Below are 22,014 nucleotides of genomic sequence, written 5' to 3'. Positions count from 1 at the left end.
TTCAAAAGTGGTTTTTGGAACATTTAATAGACGTAATGGAAGTAGAGATGCAAGTGATCATTTATTTCTTTAATTTAGATGAGCTGCTGAAGGACAGTGGTGTTAGATGCCAGGAATAGAAGCCAGGAGGAACAATGTGCTTTAATAAAAAGAGCACCCAACTTAGGGAAGGAGAGGCAGGGTGGGTGTGTGCTTCTCTGTCACTTGCATTCTGCAAGGTGTGGGCAATGTGTGTCAACTTCCCTAAGGCTGGTAACCTCATCCAGAAGGTAGCGACACTGTTACCCACATCACAGCATTCTAGTGTGATGATGTATGTGAACTGGCAAATAGTCGACGCATTTCTACATTTTCATTTTAAGTGTCCATTTCAGAAGCCCCCAGGAATCATAAAAAGTTTAACATGATCTCAGGCTTGGAGTATTTGAAAATTGGGCAGTCATAGAAGTATACTGAAAGATGGAATAACTTTCTGGAAGAAAAATATAATTTTGGCATTGCCACAGTATCTCTTTTCTTAATTTTTAACCAAGAGTCTGTTTGGCAATTTGAATAAAATGGAAGTTGCCTCTACATAGTTTTTCCACTCATGGATTTAAAATGTATATTGAATGAAAATGTCAGATTTTGATTTGCATACAATGGGAGAGAGAGGAGGCTGATACAGAGAGGTCTCTACCCTTGTATATTTCACAATCCAGTAGGAAAATCACACACACACACACACACACACACACACACACCTGACATACCAGATAAGCTTATGTTACTGTGCTGTTGAAGGGAAAAAAACTGCTACCAACAAAAACAAAATAATCCTCCATATGAAGCTTTTAAAATAAATTTTCTGAATGAAAAACCCTCTAGAGGCTCAAGAATTAATTAAAGCATATCAGTATTATAACAACAGTGTGATAACAACTGGCAAATTTGAACACATGAGTACATCAAAACAGATTATTTACGTTTATTTTCTGAAGACCTTGATTCTACATTCCTGTGAGAAAAAAACCCTCCTGATCTAGTCCTATGAGGAGAAATGTGTGTATTAAAATTTTTGCTTGCTTAAGTTAATTTTCTATTTCAGTTTTGTAATTCTGATATAAAACTTGGACCTATAACAGTCATCCCAGAGAGTTTGTGGAAGTAGTTGAACCTATGAGGAAAAGAAAAATTAGAGTCTGAGTATCCAAGATGGCCTTACTCCAGAGGTTTGCCACATACTCGGAATTCTTAGAAAAACCAAATATCCTATGAGCTGGTTTATGGGAACAAATAGCCCAGCAGGGCCTATTTTTTCAGGTGTGAATCTGAGATGTCAGTGATTTCATCCCCTTGCTACAAGATTCAATCTGTGAATAACAATGATGGAAGCTAGATGTAATTAAATATAGTTCAGGATGGTTTACAATTCTGTTATGAAATTTAAAAAGTTGGCTGGAGAAGGTGAAATGAAATGAATATACCCAAAGACTCCATAAATATTTAGCTCTTCTTTGTCTATGTAAAATACGTACATGCTCAATAACTTCTGAATTCACTGATCCATCAATATAAAATTCATTCAGACAAATGGATTTTCCAGGATGTGACTTAATACTGAACACATTTTCTCATTCACCCACAGCTGTGCAACAGAAGCATTCCTTGTATTGAGTAAAAATTAGAGGTTACAACCAAGGAAAAATGACAAATGCCACTGTCTGTCTGAAATGTCCCAATCCTCTGCTCATGTGTCCTCAGATCTCAAATGTCTCAGGGCTAGTTACTGACAGAAAGAAGACAGGAAAACAGGGCTTCTCAGTAAAAATCAAGAGCCTTGAGAGCCACTTTCTAATGTTTCAAAAAGTACTGGAATTTCCTCAGTACACCAAAGAAATCTGGCTTTTATAAATGGGCACAGGACTGATCATCCCTCCAACCCAAGACTTAGTCACACAGTTATCACGACCAGTAGCCTGCTTCTCAAACTCCTTGCTAATTTTGGAAATTTTTCCTCATGCTATGGCTAACATGCAAGCTGAAACAAAGAAAGGAACAAAACAGGGATACAATGGCTGATTGCATAGATTCCACCCCAACACCCCATTTCCCACCTCTTCAGTAATCCTAACTGCTCAACATCACTAGAGTTGCACAGAAAAAAAAAAATACTGAACAACAAATAGAATGTAATGGCTTAAAAGTCTTTAGAAATTAATGTGAAACTACCACATAAGGTTCTGCACTTGAAAAAAATAGGTATAGTAATTATTTTTCATATGTTTGATTGTTTTTCTGCTTTCTTTTTTTCAAAGTGGAGGACTTTCTTTTTGAAAGATTAAGTAACATGCTGCTGGTAAGATAATGTTATGCAAAAAAAAAAAAAAAGTGAGCATAAGAAAAGCACATAACACCAAATTCCAATACTGTAAAAAATATAGAATGTAAAAAATATTATTCAGAATATTAGAGAGTGGCCATCTGCCAGTGGTGGAATGACAGGTGACCTCTCTTTTCCTCACTGTCCTGCATGTATGTCCTGTGTCCTGTAAATTCTCTATAGTGGCATGCAATACTTATGAAATGCTATAGCTCATTATGAAAAGAATATTATTATATATGAAAATACAAAAGTAACCAAAATTCCATTGTTATACTTAAGTTTCAATAATGTCCAACATGTTAACAATCCAATACCTTTTCTACTCACTTGCTAAGGAACCTTCTGCAGCAAGTGTTTTACTGCCTCCTTCACGTCCTTGTTTCTGAGACTGTAGATTAAAGGATTCATCGTGGGAGTCATCACCCCATAGAAAACAGATATAAGTTTGTCAATAGCATCTAAGTCATCTGGATTAGGTGACTCTTTAGATTTGGGCTTCATGTACATGAAGAGAATGGTCCCATAGAATATAATCACCACAGTCAGGTGGGCTGAACAGGTGGAGAAGGCTTTCTTTCTCCCTTCAGAGGAGCGTATCTTGAGGATGCTGGAAATGATCAACGTATAAGAGATGGCAATCAAGATAAGGGGCATCAGTGTGAATAATGTTGTGGCCACCAGCATAGTGAGCTCATTGCCTGAGATGTCAGCACAAGCCAACTTCATGACAGCAAGGATTTCACAGGAGAAATGATTGATGACATTATTCCTGCAGAATGGCAATTGTACCACTAACGTGGTCTGAACTGCAGAGTTGACAGCCCCTATGACCCAGGATGCAGCTGCCATGGGCACATAGGAATCCTTGCTCATGATGATAGGATATCTCAGAGGGTTGCAGATGGCCACGTAGCGGTCGAAGGCCATCATGCCCAGGAGCACACACTCTGTGGTCCCCATGGCCAAGCCAAGAAACATCTGAATGGCACAGCCAGAGAAGGAAATGGTCTTTCTTTTCAAGAGGAAGCTCACCAATGTGGAGGGAATGGAGGTGGTGGTGTAGCAGATGTCCAGGAAGGAGAGATTCCCCAGGAAGAAATACATAGGGGTGTGGAGGTGAGAGTCTAAGATGCTGATTAAAATAAGGGTGCCATTGCCCAGCAGGATGACCACATACATTATCAAGATCAGGACAAAAAAGAGTAGCTCAAGCCTTGGGTAATCAGAAAGCCCCTTCAGAAATAATTCTGTCAGAATAGTTTGGTTTTCCCATTCCATTTTACTGCTTCTTTTCACTTGTGGAAAAACAGAAAAAAATTTAAGAACACATATTTTTCTTTACTATGGAAAGTCCAAGCACACCAATGCACAAATATAAAAATTTGCCATGAACCCAATGAGAAGAATGAAGAAAGAAAGAAAATAGAGAAAGGGAGAAAGTAGTGGCCCAAGGGAGAAAAGGAAGAAGTGAAGTAATAAACAATGCATGAAAAAAGAAGAAAGGAATGACACAGATAATACTGTGTCAATCACTAATTTGGAGCCATGAAATTTGTACCTTTTTAAATACAGTGTTATTAAACCCCATACTACCATCATTTCAAGACAAGGAAACCTAAATTAAGAGAGTTTAAGCCTAAGGTCACATTACTAAAATGTAGTCAAGTCTGAGCTGAAACTCAGACTTGCCTCTGCCCCACATTTAGCTGGGATTTTTTCTATAAACTATAAAACCAATACAAAATGCAGTATAACAGAATTATAAAGTTATCTTAAAAAGGCATCCTGGCTACCAAATCAGAAGGACTTAATAGTAACCTGATGGATATTAATAAACTGAAAGGAGTGTGTCAGTCTGAAGGGTAAATGATCAGATATGAACACAATCTGTGTTTATTGAAAGCCTGATTGCCCCCAAACCAAGCACAATTATGTCAAGTCCAATAATTTGAAATCTTCTTGTTACAGTGCAAATACCTTTTTTTGTTGGGGAGGGAAGAACTTTTTTTAAATTTAATTTTGGATTATCATAGAATAAAATGGAATTTTTTTTCTCATTTAGTATACGTATCTATGAATTTTAAAGCATGCATAGATTAAAAAAAAAAAAAAAAAACTACTCCTTTATAGTCACCCCTTCCATCTACCTGGAAGTACTGGCAATGACTGATATGTTTTCTGTCCCTGTAGTTTTAATATCAATAGAATGCTACTATATGTAGCCATTGGAGTCTGGCTTCTTTCACTTAGCACAAAGCCTTTGAGATTCAGCCAAGTTGTGGTGTATATTGATAATTTGTTTCTTCTAATTGCTTAGCAGAATTACAAAGTATGAGTGCACTATGGTTTTTTTATCCATTCATTCACCTTATTGAAGGATATTTGGTTTGTTTTCAGTTTGCAGCAATTATAAATTGAGATGCCATAAACATTTGTGTACAGATTTTTCTATGAACATATTTTCATTTTTCACCTAAACCCAATTGAGCAGGACTCAAACAAAAGCCTGTGAGCAAGGAGAAATCCTCCAATGGGGCAGTTCTCTGACAACTCTCAGTTTGGGAGATTCCTCAGGAAAATATCCACTACTATCCACTACTATCACCTACAAATGATGATACCTTACCTCAGAATGCCTCTGGCTGTCCCTTTTACTCTTCTCCTTAAGATCATCCCTTCCACTCATTCACACTCACACATTCCCAGTAATGTCCCTGTCCATGAACACAGGAAACACCCACAGAATCCATCAAAACTGCTCCAGTTCATTCACAAAACAAAAAGAAATTTCTGGAAACAAAGAAGCACTAACAGACCATTTCTTCTCATTTAGGAAACTTGGCATAAGTTTAAAGTCTGAATTGAATCCTTTGGACCTATTTCAACTAGTTTTTAACCACCCAGATCTGCCTTTGGCTGTTATTAGGGTGCTTCCCCTTCTATCTTATTTTGTCCTTATTTTCACTTGTCCCACCCTTTTGACTCTGGGATACTTTGGTACCCTAAAGATGCATGCTTCTTTTGCTCTAAGTCCCAGATCCACCTTCTCAATACTGTGTGATAAATAAAGCAGCCCAAATCCTAATCCCCTGCCAAATGATGCCTGAGAGAAGCACAGGCCCAATCTCACGGTGACAACCATTGTTCTAACTGCTGCCACTGTGCAACTTACTATCGAGCCAAACCTGCTTTGTCCCGTGGAAAGAACATGAGTTTAAATCTTAACCCTTCCAGTTACAAGCTATGTGAACTTGGGCAATTTATTTAACCCTTTTAGCCTCAGTTTCCTCACACATGGGGATTTTATTACCCTCATCATAGGGTTCTTGGAGGATAAATAAGGTAATGCGTGTAAATCACCTAGCTTTTTTTTTTTTTCTATTTCATTCATCTTCAACTGGCTTATTGAGTTTTTTCTCATCTCAAGTTCCTTTGTATTTCTGACACCAATACCTCCCTCCTACTTTATCTTTAAAGTTTCACCAATTTTAAAGATACCTACTTGCTCAGGTGTCTACGAATACAATCTGTTATTTTTCATCACATCTGTGACATGGCATGGATATACATTATACCAAATTCTACTCACTTTGTATTGAAGTTTTTTTATCATTGTAGCAAAAGCCCAGTGAAGTTTAAAACAAAGAACTCATAGGTTGACATTTTTTTTAAAATGTCATTCCTCTAAAATTTTAATATATTAAAATTGTATTGTACAAATGTTGTGCTTAAAGTCACCAAAGAAAAAAAGGAAAAATATTAAAAATAATCCCCAAAATATTCACGCAAACGTAACTATAAGAGCCAAAATTCTTCCATATTAGCTAAGGACTCATTGTTCATGCTGGTTTCTGTCATGAATCCAAAATGCATTCAAGAACAAGTAAAAAAGTTTTCCAAATTGCACCCCTAGTCAGAATCTCAAAGACTGACTGGAGAACACTGCTTACTTGTAATTAGTACTGGACAACCATTTGCTAAACTGAAGCACACAGAACTAAATTGGTGCTCTGAGGTGAATTTAGAATCAGAATTTTGTTAACACCAGCTTCATACTCAGCATCAAGAGTGCAGATCCGCTGTCTATTGTGCAGTAACCTTATCGAACCAAGGAGAAATTACACTGCTAGACAGATAGATACTTGTAATGCAACAAGGACTATATTCTGACCAAATGTGTCTTCACTCCTATCGATAAATTTTGACATAAGCATCCATCATTTTTGAATGTTCAAATTGCTTTGGATTTGACACTACTCTTTCTGTCAAATTTTTCATTTTTCCTCCATTTTCTCACTACACACAAAGCAATTCTCTTTGAATTCTTTTTCCTATTCCCTATAAACTGTCTCCAATATAAAAAATTCCATCCCCCAAACTCATGGTTTATTTCAGCTCAGTTCATAGGACTGACCAAACCCCCTTGGATTTGCATTAGTAAATATGTTTTCAGCAATTACCTCCAAATGGAAGGTCACCTCACCTCCTAGGTTGCAAAAACACAGCAGATTATTTTGCCTTGATCTTCTATTTTCAATCTTCTACAAAATTTTCCATAAGGCTGGTGTATTTCTTAAGAAGGGATAACCACTGGGGAGCCATAGTGTTACAGAAATTATTGTCTGGATAACAATGAGGGCACAGGTAGCTTTTCAAAAATTATTTTGAAATCTTTTCTACATAGCAGCCAAATATGATTATAAAGAGAGTGTATTTTGGTTCTGCTAGTTCAGAGGTAAGAGGAAAATGAATATTGGGCAGTTCAGTTCCAGAAATATGGCAGAACTCATTTGCCCTTGAAGCCCAGGTGGGAACACTGCCGCATCTTGAAGAACTGTGAAATTCTCTAAACAATTTGCTCAAGACTCAGGGAAGTAATTTAGATATTTCTTGCTCTCAGGGACTTCTGCACTTGTCTAAGCTTTGACTTTAAATTGCTTCAGGGGAGATGTTCAAAACTTTTTGAAACTTCATGAATAATGCCCTAAAGACTTAATTATATTAGACCCATTACTCTATTTCAAATAACCAATCGGGAGTATTGAGATTTCCCTTATCCCATCCTAAATCTACTATCATATACTGTTCTTATTCCAAATATATTCCAATGGCTTTGTCCAGACCTTTGTTCATACTATCATATTTTATTGATAATATAGCAGAAAGAACTCAGCTGCATTAACTTTTTGTTAATAATGATAATAATAGCTTACAAAGTTTCAGGCATTGTTATAAGGATTTTATACATATTGTCATTTAATTCTTTTTTAGAAAATTAGTAAGAAAAGAGAGGAAGGGTTTTACTGTACAAATAATCTGAAAACTTGCATTTGGCCCTGATGTTCACAATTTACAAATGATTATGTGAATGAGTGGCCTTTTGAAATTCACAACAAATTCAGAAACTTTGAAGCCACACATAATGAAAACTGATAAGCCATCAAGCTGTTCAGTTTTCTTAACAAGCTAATTTGTAACTCCATCTCATTCCATGCTGCAGGCATCTTCAAATAATTCACCTAGGCAGATATACGTATCACTCAGATTAAATGGCAGAGAAAGAGAGAGAGAATAATAAATCCCTTCCATCCACAAACTCTGCATTCTTCAATTTTAAATCTAATAAATATAAATAGAATACATAAAATGAGGGGAAATACGCATAAGTATTAGAAATAGCATAACATAAATACATCTGTTTTCCAACCTTATAGGAGTCACTATTACCTTGACTACTGAAATATAATTGTGAAAGAAGGGAGCTGACTCCTTCTCTCTGTTCCTGCAAGAGGTTCTTTATTTGCTTTATTTGCCTCCCTAAATAACCTGCTAAGCCAGGGAAGCCTCCATGTCTCTATATATAATTTTCAAGCCCCCTTCATGAATATGTGCTGAATGTCCTGCATTCACAAACAGTTCTAGGGATTCTCAGAAGTGTGTAACTTCTCATTAGTATTTGTCACCATCACCACTTCCTGATGGTCTTTATACCTCAGCCATCTTATCACTACTCTACATTCCGTGAACTGCTTATCCCAAATATGAGCACAAACCTTTACAATTCAATGACAGAACCTCTAACTCAGGCAAAAGAGACTTGACCAAATGTGAAGACAATGGGGAAAAAATCATAGCCCTGTACAGGAGATAAGTTAAAATTGGGTGTCTGACATCAAGGTTTCCACAGGTCATTGACCATCCCTGATCACAAGGAACCCCTTCTGGTCATCTTTTCAGGGCCTGGTCTGCTGCCCTGTGGCTAAGTTTCCTTTCCAGAGTCCTTTACCCCTTTCTTCCCTCTTCCCTTTCCTTACTCAGTCTCCAGGGTTCCCCCAAATCCCAACTCCAACATTACTTAGAGTAATGAATAATGAAGCCCCCAAATAAGTCACTTCAGAAGAGTATTTCAAGATAACAAAATTATTCTTTTTCTATTTTAGAAAGAGAAGGCTTAAATACTATTTTTTTTTAAAAAAAAAACCTATCTCATTAAAACTGTGACATGGGTCAGACTTTTATGAAACCAAAAGGCTCATGAAAGTGCCCTCTGTCATCACCTGGGGTGTGAAATGTACTACAGTTTTAAGAATTGGCCTTATCTTTCCATGTCACTAAACTATGGAAAGGAGGCTATTCAATAATTGACACAGTTTTTTCAAAAGAGAGAGAGGAAAAAGAAAAACTTGAGCCAGAAATAATTCAGATAAGACGGTGATGGAGTCGGCATTGACAGACAAAACCCTCCCGGGAATCGGCTCCTGGGGAAGAACGTGAAGGAAATGAAAGACGCACTAACTAACTAACCTGGAGGAGGTAAGGGCTTGCGGCAAGAGCTTCGAGCTGGGGAGACAGGAGCACATCTAAAGGCTATTTTTCATAGTAGCAAAATAACAGCACTTGAAACCTGCTCAAGGTTCAGATGGAAAAAGCACACAGTGTGTGTGTCCATCATTTGCCTGCTACCGTCAGTTTCATTCCTTCTCTTCCTGCCCTTCTTGCCTCACTGGCCCTTATGTGGCATATCCGCTCTTCCTCCAGCTTGGAACTGATTCCCTCGGTAAGATTCCATCTGTTTGAAACACTTAAAGTGTTTCTCTCTTCTGTTTGGATGTCATATGATACAGGGTTATAAGGGATTATCCTGATACACACTTTGAACAAAATTAAGAGACAAGTTATCAACTGAGGACGGCATTATACTTCATATATAAATAGCCTTTACAAATCAGTAAAAATAAAATTTTAAGTAGACAGTGAAAACTTAGGAATATATTATGATTTCTGTAGCACCCACTAAAAATAATGCAGGGTGTATAGTTAATAAAACAGATTAATTAGAATTTAATTCTAAAAGATAATTAAAAAATTCTAACGAAGCCAGAGAAGAGGAAGAGAGGAACAAGAAATAGATGGGGACAAACAGATAACAATAAATGGTAGCCCTAAATCCAATCAAAATCAATAATTACATTAATTCTTAATGGAATAAACAATCAAAATAAAAGGTTGTGAAAATAGATTTTCTTAAATAGCAAGACCTAACTATATGCTGTCTGGAAAGGGTAGCGTTTACACATAAATATATGCATAGATTGAAAGTGTATGGATGGAAAAAGACAACCAGTGCAAATAGTATTCATAAGAAAGTCAGAGGGTTACATTAATATCAGATAAAATAGAATTCAAAACAAAAAATACTATCAAGATAAAAAGTGATATTTAATAACAATAAAAGTGTTAATTCATCATGATGACATAATCATAAATGTGTATGTACACCAAAACAGCTTCAAAATACATGAAGCAGAAGTAAATAGATTTAATTAATAAACAGACAATTCCATAAACATGCTGGAAGATGTTAAAATCTATGTCTTATCAACTCATAGAACTAGATAAAAAATGAGCAAAGGCATGGGTGATCTGAACATTATCTATCAACCACCTTGTAATAATTATGAGTTATAGAACACCACACTGTACAACTGCAGAGCATACAGTGTTTTCAAGTGCACAATCATCATGTGGAGACAATATAGTATGCAAAAAAGATATTGACTCCTTTTCTTTGTGTTTGATCACTGATAGCTTGTAAGCCTCACCTCTCCCTCTTTCCCTTTTGCCTCACATCTCAGCAAGCTGATAAGAGCCTGTGTATTCATTCCCTCCTTTGGTGTCCATGGGAAGTTTAAACCACATGCAGGATCCTTCACCCTGGCCTGGCCCCATAACCACCATAAAAATCCCAGAACAGTCTTCTTCCCCTGCGTTCTCAACCCATTTTTTACCTGCTTGGGAGCTGCACTACTCTCCCCAAAAAGCCTCATTATGTAAGTAATAAAATTTTTCATCCTCTCTTGGTGTGCATGTGATATCATCTGACTTAATATCCCACCAAATTTTGAGTTGCAGGTCCATCCTATAAATATGGGTGGTGTTCCAGGTTGCTGAAGCTGATGTTATGCAAAATAACAGAAATGGATTGGCTTTCATAAAGGGGATTTATTAGGTTACAAATTTACAGTTCTAAGACCATAATAGTGTCCAGACTAAGGCATCAACAAGAGGACACCTTCACTGAAGAATGGCTGATGGCACCTGGAACACCTCTGTCAGCTGGGAAGGCACATGGCTGGCATCTGCTGGTCCTTTGTTCTTGGGTTGTGTTTCAAAATGGCTTTCTCCAAAATATCTCTGGGTTTGTCTCTTTTAGCTTCTTCAGCTCCTGTGCATCTAAGCCTCTGAGGGTCCTCTCTTAGCTTCTCTGTTCTCAGCAACTTGTGCATTCCTGCTTGTTCTCCCAGGGTGTTTCTCTCTAAGCATATTGGAGTCCTCTCTTAGCCTCTCTAGAGCAAACTCTGGACTAGCATCTCCAAATGTCTCCAAGCATCTCCAAGCATCTCCAAGTGTCAGTGACTGTGTCAGCTCTTGAGCTCTCTTAAATAGTTCAATGAACTAATCAAGACCCACCCTGAACGCATGGGGTCCACAACTCCATGGAAATAATTCAGTCAGAGTTCTCACCCACAGTTGAGTTGGTCACATCTCCATGGAAGCTCAATCAAAAGGTCACACCCTAATCAAGACTAATAAGGGTGGTCACAACATCCTAGCCATGAAATGTCACAATAAATTTAAAATTTAAATCATACAGAGTATGTTCTCTGACAACAACAAATTAAATTAGAAATAAAAAACAACCAAATACCTAGAAAAACTAGAATATTTGGAAATTAAACAACATACTTCTAAGTAATTTATGGGTCAAGGAAGAAAGTAAGGGGGACTTTTTTAAATTGTACTGAATTATAATGAAAATACAATATACCAAAATTTCTGAGATGAAGCTAGAGAAGTGCTTAGAAAGAAATGTAGATCTTTAAATATTTATGTTATAAAAGAAGAGTTAGCAAAAAAACATGACCTAAGTTTTCACCTTAAAAATCTAGAAATAAAAACAATAAACACAGAGTATACTGAAAAAAAGGAAACAAGGAAAATAAGAGCAGAAATCTATGAAATATAGAACAGATGAACAATAGAGAAAATTAGCAATGCTGAAATTTGTTTTCTTGAAGGATTCCACAAAGTTGAAAACCAGTAGCTTAACTGACCAAGAAAAAATAACACAAAATTCAAACATCATGAACAAATAAGGAGTTGATATTATAGATACTTCAGACATTAAAGAATAAAAAGGGAATTTATGAATGAATTTATGCCAATAATTTTGGTAACTTAGATGAAATGTACAAATTCCTTGAAAATTATAAATATCAAAATTGACGCATGATGAAAGTGAAAATCTGAATAGTCCTGTATTTATTAAAGAAATTTAATTCATTGTTCAAATCTTTTCTCAAACAAAACAAAAGTCCAGTTGGTTTCAGTGGTGAAATCTATCAAATAAAGGAAGAAATAATACAAATCTTACACAAACTCTATCAGAAAATGGAATATATTTAGACAATGTAGGAGAATTGAACACTAAAACTAAGTGAACATAATGCTAAAACTGAAACATGAAAAATACATTTAACAGATAAAGAGCTACAACTAACATCATTCTTAATGGTTAAATGTTAATTGCTTTCTCCCTTAAAATTTAGAACTTCTATTCCTAGTGGTAGAAGGCCTAGCCATTGGGAAAATGATAAAAATAATACAAGGCACATGTTTGGATGACAATTTCTTATAGTGAAAACTCTAAGAAACCTACAAAATAACTGCTGAGACTAAAATTGAATTTAGTATGTGTGCATAATATAAGTTGAATATACCAAAACCAATTGCATTTTTATACATGCTGGTGGAAAATAATTTGAAAATGAAGATTGCTTTTTTAGTCCACTTAAAATATCAACAATATTTAGAAATAAATTGTCTTAGTGTTCAGGATGATATGACAACCACAAAATTGGTTGGCTTAGCAACATAAATTTATTGACTCATGGTTTCAGAGGCTATAAGGCTTGCTTCCTTCATGGTTGGTAGCATTCTGACTGGCTGGCAATCCTTGGGTTCCTTGGCTTTCCCATCACATGGAAACGTCCTTTTGTTTCTCTTTTGTGTTTTGTTGACTTCCAGCTTCTGCTTCTCCTCAAGGATCTCTTTTATTAGGCCTTTAATAGGATTAAGACCCATCCAGATTCATTTGGCCACACCTCAGCTAAAAATAACATCTTCAAAAGGTCCTATTTACAACAGGTTCACACTCTCAGGAGTGGGTTAAGATAAAGAACTACCATATAAAACCTCTACACTGAAAAGTGCACAACACTGCTAGGAGAAATTAAATAAATCCAAATTGGGTGGAAAGATATACCATGCCCATTAAGTGAAAAAATTGCTATTGTTAAATTGTTAATTCTCCCCCAAATTTATCTTTAGAATCAATATAATCCAAATCATAATTCCAGCATCTTTTTTATAGAAACTGATAATCTGATTCTAAGTTTTATATGGGAAGGCTTGACTACCACAAATATATTTTTGGGATTATATGTATGTTCTGTTCTATTTGTTTTGTGGGATGGAGAAAATACAGAAGGAAAGAGTCAAGACACAGCAATGCATTTCTGAGAAAGCACAAGTATTTCACTAGCACCTCACTAAAAAATAAGACCTTAGGTTTCACCAGTTGTGCAGAATAGCAGAAATTGAGTAGGAGCATTCCCAACCAACTCTCCTTTTTTGTGACAAGGACAAAAAATAAAATAAAAAATTATCATCCAACACTTCTAAGACAGACACACAGTGCTATTAATAATTAGACTGGTACAGCAGGCATAAACTTGGACTATCCCAGGCAAATAAGGATATTTGGGCACTCAAGTATTTAGCAAAGATGCAGAATATAAGGTAAATTTACCAAAACCAATCACTATATTGTTTCCAGTTTGCTAATGCTGCCATTTTGCAAGATACCAGAAATGGATTAGCTTTTGTAACGGGAGTTTATTTGGTTACAAATTTACAGTCTGAAGGCCATGAAAATGTCCAAATTAAGGCATCAATACAAGAATACCTTCACCTAAGGAAGGCAAATGGTGTCTGGAAAACCTCTGTTAGCTGGGAAGGCACATAGCTGGCATCTTCTGATTTCAGATTGTGTTCCAGCTCCACTCTCAGCTCCTGTGCAATCTTCAAAATGTTGCTCTTGGGGTGTTTTGTCCTCTCTTAGCTTCTCCAGAGCAAAGTGTCAGCAAAAGTCTGCTTTGAATGGCCATCTCCAAAATGTCTTCCTTGGCTGTGGTAGTGAGCTCCTTCTATCTGAGGTCCTATAGGGCTCCAGTGATTTAATTAAGACCCCTAATGAGTAGGTGGGGCCACACACCCATGGAAATAATCTAATCAAAGGTATTACCCACAATTGGGTGGATCACATCTCCATGAAAACATCCAATCAAGAGGTTACATCCTAATTAACATTGATATGTCTGCTCCTACAAGATTGCATTGAAGAACATGGTGTTTGGGGGGACATAATACATCCAAATCAGGACAACTATAGTTTCCATAGTTTATACAAGTAATAAAATTTAAATTAACACAATCTTATCCTGGCATTGCTGAAATATTCAACAGGTCAAAGATCAGTAATATCCCCTCCAGCTCATGGTCCCTCAATGCTTGATATCTTTAGGATCCATATTTCAGAAGACCAGGGAGCCTTTCTTTATTATGTGTGTCACACCAAAAAACTTGAAACCCATGAACTGATATCCAGCTTATTATAAAAATGCCTATCTGTAGATGAGTGATACATTCTCATTCAGTACATATGACAACCTGTCAGGCAGGTTGTTGTAGATCAATTTAGAAGGGACTGACCAGTCTAGAAATATTTGTCTTCTTTTGCAGCTCCCATGCATTTTCTCTAATAAGAGCAGGAACAAACACAGATACAAAACAATTTAACTATGCTATTTACAATGATTAGATGTGCCCTTCTGCAAATTAAGGAAAAGGAGCTAATTAATCTCTACTGTTCCTTATCCATTGTCCCAGCTTGAGTCTCTTAAACTCAAGAGTAGTATGGCTGTAAATAAGACTGGACAAACAGACCCTCACTCAGACTTGACATTCTCCTGTGGAGCTTTTATCCAAAGAATATTATAGAAATTCATGGAAGTGTGGCACTCTTCTAAGAATGACAATGATGAAGCCAAGCAGGATTTTGAGGTATTTAATTGTGTGGAGGTGGACAGAAACCCTAATTCTGAATTCACAAATTCATCCTATCAAATACATCTAATAAGTACTAGATGTTTACTCATGCACTTATTTTGCTCATCCCTGCTGCCCTCTTATTAAATAGAGTCCCTAAGCCTTGTTCTAATTCATGACATCCTTTCAACATGATGTTCTGTTATGCTCTTCTCCTACAATGTCTTTTGCCTGATTTTTCACTTGGAAAAATCTTACTTATCCTTCAAACCCAGGTAAAACATGCATGAGCTACACCTGGAAGGTGTTGTTATGAGATTTAACTGTTCTTAGTTTTATAATAGGTCTGTCACAATTTATTATTTCTTATTTCAGCTTACCCCATTTCTGCCATTGGATGGGAAAGTTGCAAAGTTTATTGGTCTTCACATTTCCATTCCTTAGCACAATACATTGATCTCTCATACTCTGGAGTTTGGGAATCTTTGTATAAAAAATGTCTGTGATGTTCAAAATGTCTTGTGAATGCTTTCCTCCATCTGAAAGGTATCATAAGCTCTCCCAATTAGAACATCAAATCCAATTATATTTGGCAGCAAGCACAAATTCACTTTTTCTGTTTAATAGGAGTATATCTTTTATTTTCTCCTTCAATTGTTTTGTCTTTTCATTCAGCTTAGCATAAAAAATGCATCTCTTCACTGGTATATCCTACAATCAGTCAAATTAGTCAATTGTTGATAAATCAAGCAACCAAACAATAAACACTTACTTATTGGACCCTATCATAAACATAAAAGCACTTACTAGAATATTTCTAGGGCTTAGTGGGACACAAAGAAATCAAGGATCTAGTCCTTGTTCTTGAGAAACTTATAAACCTATGAACAAAATCATAATTCAATCATCTTTTCCATTTTTCTAGTACTTTAAAGTTTTTAAAACTTTTAACACAATGGTTTCATTAGATAATCCCCTCACATTGGCCAGGTGATCCATTCAAGTTGGATTTAATAATAATGAAACTGAGGTTCAAAGAAAAATGAACTTGAAAATTGTCCAAGACCATATCACTTGACTCTAGATCTCCTTACATCATGATACACTAATATATCTGTAAGCATGTATGAAAATATGTAGAGCAATGTGAATACTGAATGGTTGATGGAAAAATACTGTAGAATCTAGGGATTAGTCAGTGAAATGAAAAACACACAGGAAGATCAAAGATTTTCCTGTTCACACACCTGATGATTTTCAAACTTAGAAAAATGGATAGAAACATAAGGAAAGAAGAAAGAAGAAACTGGCATTTAGGAGACAAACATGGCCCCTGTATCACAGGAAATATTTAAACAATATCATCCTCAAAGGGCAGAGAAAAATAGACGTTAATGCATGATTAGAGGCACTTTACCCTAAGACCTAGGTGTTGGGAAGATTGTCCACTAAGGAAAAGGACTATAGAATTCAGAGTTGAATATATTTAGTCAGGATTGATACATCAGAGCCAACACTGTGGAAGCCTGGAAGATTTTTTAAACCTGTAAAATGTTCCCATTCATAATGCATTGCTATTTCATCTCTGCTTCATTTAGGTAGAGTAAAATTTTCAAGCCAAAAGAGTCAGGAAACATTTGAGAAACCCAAACCTATTCCACAACCATTCAGAAAGGGAATAGAAATTCCAAGGTTTGTGATGGGCAGGTTCATGTGTCAACTTGGCCAGGTGATGGTGCCCAGGTATCTGGTTAAGCAAGCACTGGCCTAACCATTACTGCAAGGACATTTGTGGCTGGTTAATAAACCAGAAGGCTGGTTTATTAAATCATCAGTCAAATGATTGTGTCTGTGTATCTGTGGCTGATTACATCAATGAAGGGCGTGCCTTCCACAACTAGAGAATTCAATCAGCTGGATTTAATCCAATCAGTTGAAGACTTTTAAGGAAGAAGAGAGAGAACTTTCACTTCCTTGTAGTCAGCCAGCCTCTCCTGGGGAGTTCATCATGGACCTTCATCAGAGTTGCCAACCTGCTGCCTGCCCTATGGAATTTGGACTCTTGCATCCCCACAGTTGCGTAAGATACTTTCATAAAATATCGTACATGCTGATATCTCCTGTTGGTTCTGTTTCCCTAGAGAACTCTAAGTAGAGTACCCAGTACTCAGAAGCCTGGAGGAAAGAAGACAACGTAATGTGCTAGAGGCTGATAAAGGAATGTGAAACGGCCTTTGGACCTTATCTGCAAGTGGTTTGCCACTTTTTCTCAGTGTGATCCTTCTAAAACAGTCTCTTTCCTATAACTCTTCAATGGATTTTATTGCCAACTGCAGCCATTTTAAAGCTTTTCATAGAAACAAAATACTTTTTTCCTAATAAAACATGTGTAACCCCAGTGCATGTAAAATAGAAAAAAGCAGAGCCCTTGTCTTATAGCCAAATATCAGAGATCTCACTCCTTGGAATTTGCTCATCCTTGTGCAGCACTGGTGCACCTTCCTCCTGTGCATCAGGGAACACACCTCAAACCTGTAGAGTACTGAGTTCTTTTCTTAGGACCTGAAGACTCCAGAATTTGCCCTGAGCTGCCTTACCAGTTTTCTCCCTGTCACTATGCCAAAGACACAAAACAGCTTCCAAACATTCTAAACACCCAGGGGAATTCCATATCTTGCCACATGTTGGTTTCCATCTGGAAAATTCTTCTGCACAAGACCACCAGGAGAGCTGTTTTCCCAGCTCAGCCAAGCAGAAGCAGCTCTTTCTCTTTCTGGGATTCCTCCTTCAAGGACTCTCAGTGATTACACATCCCCCCATAACAGCACTTAGCACAATGAATTGTAATCACGACCCACTTAAGTCTAGGCCTGGTTATTTTCAACTTATAGGCAGTCTTATCATGGTGATACTGTGATAGGAACTGAATCCACACCAAGAGTTTTAAAGAATATTGTGCATCTTCACTGAAATAGTCAATAGACACTGAGGAAGGGCCAAAGAAAATCACCATCAAAACTTCCCCAAAATTCTATCTAACCATTTGCTGATGTGTTGCCTTGGACGCTTTGTGGCCTTAAGACTGTAACTGTGTAGCGAAATAAATCCCCGTTTTATAAAAGCCAATCCATCTCTGGTGTTTTGCATTCTGCAGCATTAGCAAACTAGGACAGATTTTGGTACCAGGAGTGGGGTGCTTTTGCTGCTGTGTTTGCAAATACCAAACATGTTGGAACGGCTTTTCAAATGGATAAGGGGAAGACTCTGGAAGAATTGTGAGGAGCTTGATAGAAAAGGCCAAAACTGCTTTAAAGAGACTGTTTGTGGAAATATGGACTCTAAAGATACTTCTGATGAGGACTTGAACAGAGATGATCAATGTGTTGTTGTGAACTGGAAGAAAGGCGAACCTTGTTTTAAAGTGGCAGAGAATTTGGCAAAATTGAGTTCTGGTGTCAGATGGAAGGAAGAATCTGGAAGCAACAACTTGGAATACTTAGCTGAGGAGATCTCCAGACTACGTGTGGAGGACATATCCTGGCTTCTCCTTGCAGCTTATAGTAAAATGCGAGCAGAGAGAGATAAACTTAGAACTGAACTCTTGGGTTCAAAGAAACCAGAAGTTGATGGCTTGGAAAATTACGGGCTTCCAGTGGGTAGAATCCCAGAAGCTACAGCCCAACCTGAGGACAAGCCAAGATTGGATAAGGAGTTAAGCAGAAAGGATTTGTGGAAAGTCCTATTGTCTGATGGCTTTGACCCCTGTATGCTTCATGCAAAGCCAACAGAATTTTTGCGAGATCTTTACAGACAGAGCCATTGCCGGTCTGGACTGGAGGAGACAGACAAGGAAAAAATTAAAGGAAAAATCTATTCAAAGGCAGAGCCACGGAGGTTGAGGTCTGGAGTCAAGAGGTCTCAGGCTGGGAGAGCGGAGCAGCCCACATGCATGGAAAGGGTGAGTTTGCCCTGGAGGTCGAGGGCGGGCTTTCCGCCTGGATGCTCTGGAAGAGTTTTGCCACCCGAGGTCCCAAAGAGGGTGGAGCACATTCCCAGGGAATTGGGGAGAGCCTGGCTGCCACCACACTGTTCTGAAGGGGTTGAGCGTGTGCCCCGGAGATGGAAGGGAATCCGGGTGCTGCCCCAATGTTTGAGGAGGGTGGGGACGAGAAGGTGGTCTCCCCAATGTGTGGATATATTGGAGCACTCACCTAAGTGTTTGGAGAGGAAAGGGCTGCCGAAAAGGCCCTTAGGAAGGGTTAGGCTCCCGCTCTCTCAAGCCCCAAGGATGCAACGTCGTTCTGTAAATGACTCTCAGACTTTGAAATCTAATGGAGTTTGTCCTGCAGGTTTTAGGAACTGTTTTGGTCCTGTTAATCCTGTTTTCCTTACTGTTTCTCCTTATGGCAATGGAAATGTTTATCCTATGAATGTCTCTCCTTTGTATATTGGAAGCACATAACTTGTTCTAGGTTCACAGATCCACAGCTAAAGGAAAATTATGCCTTAGGACTGACCACGTCTAAATTGATTTTGATGGGATTTTGTACTTAACTTTTGTTACTGAAATGATTTAAGTTTTTGTGATGTTGTGATGAAATGAATGTATATTGTATTTGGAAAGATAATGTCATTTTGGGTTCCAGGGGGTGGAATGTGCCGGTTTGAGTGTATTGTGTCCCCCAAATGCCATTATCTTTGTAGTCTTGTGTGGGGCAGAAGTTTTGGTGATGGTTGGATTTGCTTGGAATGTGCCCCACCCAGCTGTGGGCAATGATTCTGATGAGATGTTCTCATGGAGGCGTGGCCCCACCCATTCGGGGTGGGCCTTGATCAGTGGAGTTACATAAATGAGCTGACTCGGGGGGGAGGAAGAGAGTGCAGCTGGGAGTGATGTTTTGAAGAGGAGCAAGCTTGCTAGAGAGGAACGTCCTGGGAGAAAGCCGTTTTGAGGCCGGAGCTTTGGAGCAGATGCCAGCTGCCTTCCTAGCTAACAGAGGTTTTCCGGAGGCCATTGGCCATCCTCCGGTGAGGGTACCCGATTGCTGATGTGTTGCCTTGGACGCTTTGTGGCCTTAAGACTGTAACTGTGTAGCGAAATAAATCCCCGTTTTATAAAAGCCAATCCATCTCTGGTGTTTTGCATTCTGCAGCATTAGCAAACTAGGACAGACATTGACAAAGATATCAACACGGGCCAGTTTTAAGACTGCCAGGACTTCACAAGTGAAATGATTAATGACATTATCCCCACAAAAAGGAAGTCGCATTGCAAGGGAGGTCTGCACTGCAGAGTTGACAGCCCCAGCAATCCAGGACCCAGCAGCCATGGGCACATAGGAAACCCTGCTCATGACGATGGGGTATCTCAGAAGGTTGCAGATGGCCACATAGCGGTCGAACGCCATCATGCAGAGCAGCACACACTCCGTCGCCCCCATTGCCAAGCACAGAAACATTTGCACTCCACACCCAGAGAAGGAAATGGTTTTCTTTGATGTTAAGAAGCTGCTGAGAAACAGGGGGATAGATGAACTGGTGTAGCAAATGTCTAAGAATGATAAATTACTGAGGAAAAAGTACATGGGGGTGTGCAGGTGGGAGTCGTAGACACTTACAATGATGATGACCCCGTTTCCCAGCAGGATCACGAGGTACATGCACAGAACCAGCGCAAAGTAGATGGCCTCCAGCTCTGGGTGACCAGACAGCCCCAGAACAAACTCCGTCGCAGACGATTGATTGGTCTTCTCCATCGTAAAGGTTTCTTTCAACAGTGAGAGTTCTGTAGACACGGGATACATGTGGATCTGTTCCTGCAGTGTCTGTAAGAGATGTTGGCATCCTAAGTGGCTGTCCTTAGGGGTAATGTTGACATATACATGGATACACAGCACAAAAATATGACAGGAATCTCTAAGCAATGATCAATTAGACTTTCAAACCTTTTGAAAGTGGATTTAGCTTTAAAATATGTCATTTTTAGAAACTAGATACAGAACAAATGCAAGTGGTTTGCAATTACAATCTCATTTCTTTGTGAATTGGAAATTATTTTGAATGCAAGGTCACCACATATTTTGATCAAACAACCAGGAAAACAAACATATAAAATATTATTGATCAACAGAGGTTCAACAGTTTTAAACACTGTATACATTATAACTAATTTTTGTCTCTATGATTAATTTGTCATCCATAACAAAAATCATTGCTCTTCAGCATCCAAAGTGTGAATAGTCCTCAGAGAGGCATAGGAAACTCGTGCCTCAAAGGTATATAAACCTGTGATTCGTAAGAAATAAGTTATCCAAAAAACAAACTGAAATGGTACATTTTGAGAAAAAATGAATTTGAGGTAGTTCCGTCTGGGAAAATGTATACCTGCAATATCACAAACTATTAACTGCTGTCCTTAGAAATATCCATAAAATGAAAAAAGAAAAAACATTTTTAGAGTAAATAATCCATTTTTGTCCCTTAAAGTACAGATTAGGAGGTGATGCTAGGTGACCTTATGTCCTGCCTGATACACATAGTGTGAAACAGGTTGGTCTCAGGAAAACTCTAACGCAGGTCTCCATCTGGAGGCAAATCATAAATAGATGTATAAACAGAAATTTCAGTATCAGGGGATGTGCCGGTTTGACTGTATTATGTCCCCCAGAAAAAGCCATATTCTTTGATGCAAACTTGTGGGGCGGACAGAATAGTGGGGATTAAGCTGGAACGTTTGAATTAGGTTGTTTGCATGGAGATGTGCCCCACCCAGCTGTGGGTGGTGACTTTGGTGGGTTACTCCCACGGAGGTGTGACCCCACCCATTCAGGGTGGGCCTTGATCAGTGGAGCCATATAAAACATGCTGACTCACAGAGACTGAGGGGGTGCAGCTGTGAGTGACGTTTTAAAGAGAAGCAAGCTTGCTAGAGAGGAACGTCCTGGGAGAAAGCCATTTTGAAACCAGAACTTTGGAGCAGA

The 22,014-nt window shown here is 38.1% G+C and overlaps 2 protein-coding genes across 2 annotated transcripts; both read right to left on the bottom strand.

Annotated features, from left to right (window-relative positions):
• Window positions 1–2,695: 2,695 nt before the first annotated feature.
• Window positions 2,696–3,643, bottom strand: LOC119504950 (olfactory receptor 13C9-like). Its single transcript, XM_037797586.1, has one exon. The coding sequence runs from the start codon at window positions 3,641–3,643 to the stop codon at window positions 2,696–2,698; it is 948 nt and encodes a 315-aa protein (XP_037653514.1).
• Window positions 3,644–11,789: 8,146 nt separating this feature from the next.
• LOC119545365 (olfactory receptor 13C7-like) lies at window positions 11,790–20,790 on the bottom strand. The gene is made up of 2 exons (XM_037850842.1): window positions 20,209–20,790; window positions 11,790–11,810 (listed from the first exon to the last, which is right to left on the bottom strand). The coding sequence occupies exons 1-2, from the start codon at window positions 20,788–20,790 to the stop codon at window positions 11,790–11,792; spliced, it is 603 nt and encodes a 200-aa protein (XP_037706770.1).
• Between the last annotated feature and the right edge of the window lie 1,224 nt (window positions 20,791–22,014).

The sequence above is a fragment of the Choloepus didactylus genome, chromosome 10 (genome assembly GCF_015220235.1).
Source record: "Choloepus didactylus isolate mChoDid1 chromosome 10, mChoDid1.pri, whole genome shotgun sequence".
Classification (NCBI taxonomy): domain Eukaryota; kingdom Metazoa; phylum Chordata; class Mammalia; order Pilosa; family Megalonychidae; genus Choloepus; species Choloepus didactylus.
Note: the sequence above shows the minus strand (reverse complement) of the source record. Positions and strands in the feature narration are given on the sequence as shown.

What these genes read in the sequence shown, in the direction of transcription:
- LOC119504950 (XM_037797586.1), bottom strand. Translation starts at nt 3,643, where the DNA reads ATGGAATGGGAAAACCAAACTATTCTGACAGAATTATTTCTGAAGGGG.
- LOC119545365 (XM_037850842.1), bottom strand. Translation starts at nt 20,790, where the DNA reads ATGGAGAAGACCAATCAATCGTCTGCGACGGAGTTTGTTCTGGGGCTG. An exon ending in GTGTTGATATCTTTGTCAAT is followed by an intron (nt 11,811 to 20,208) that starts GTCTGTCCTAGT and finishes TTTTATTTCTAG; the next exon opens with ATTTTTAAGGTGAAAACTTA.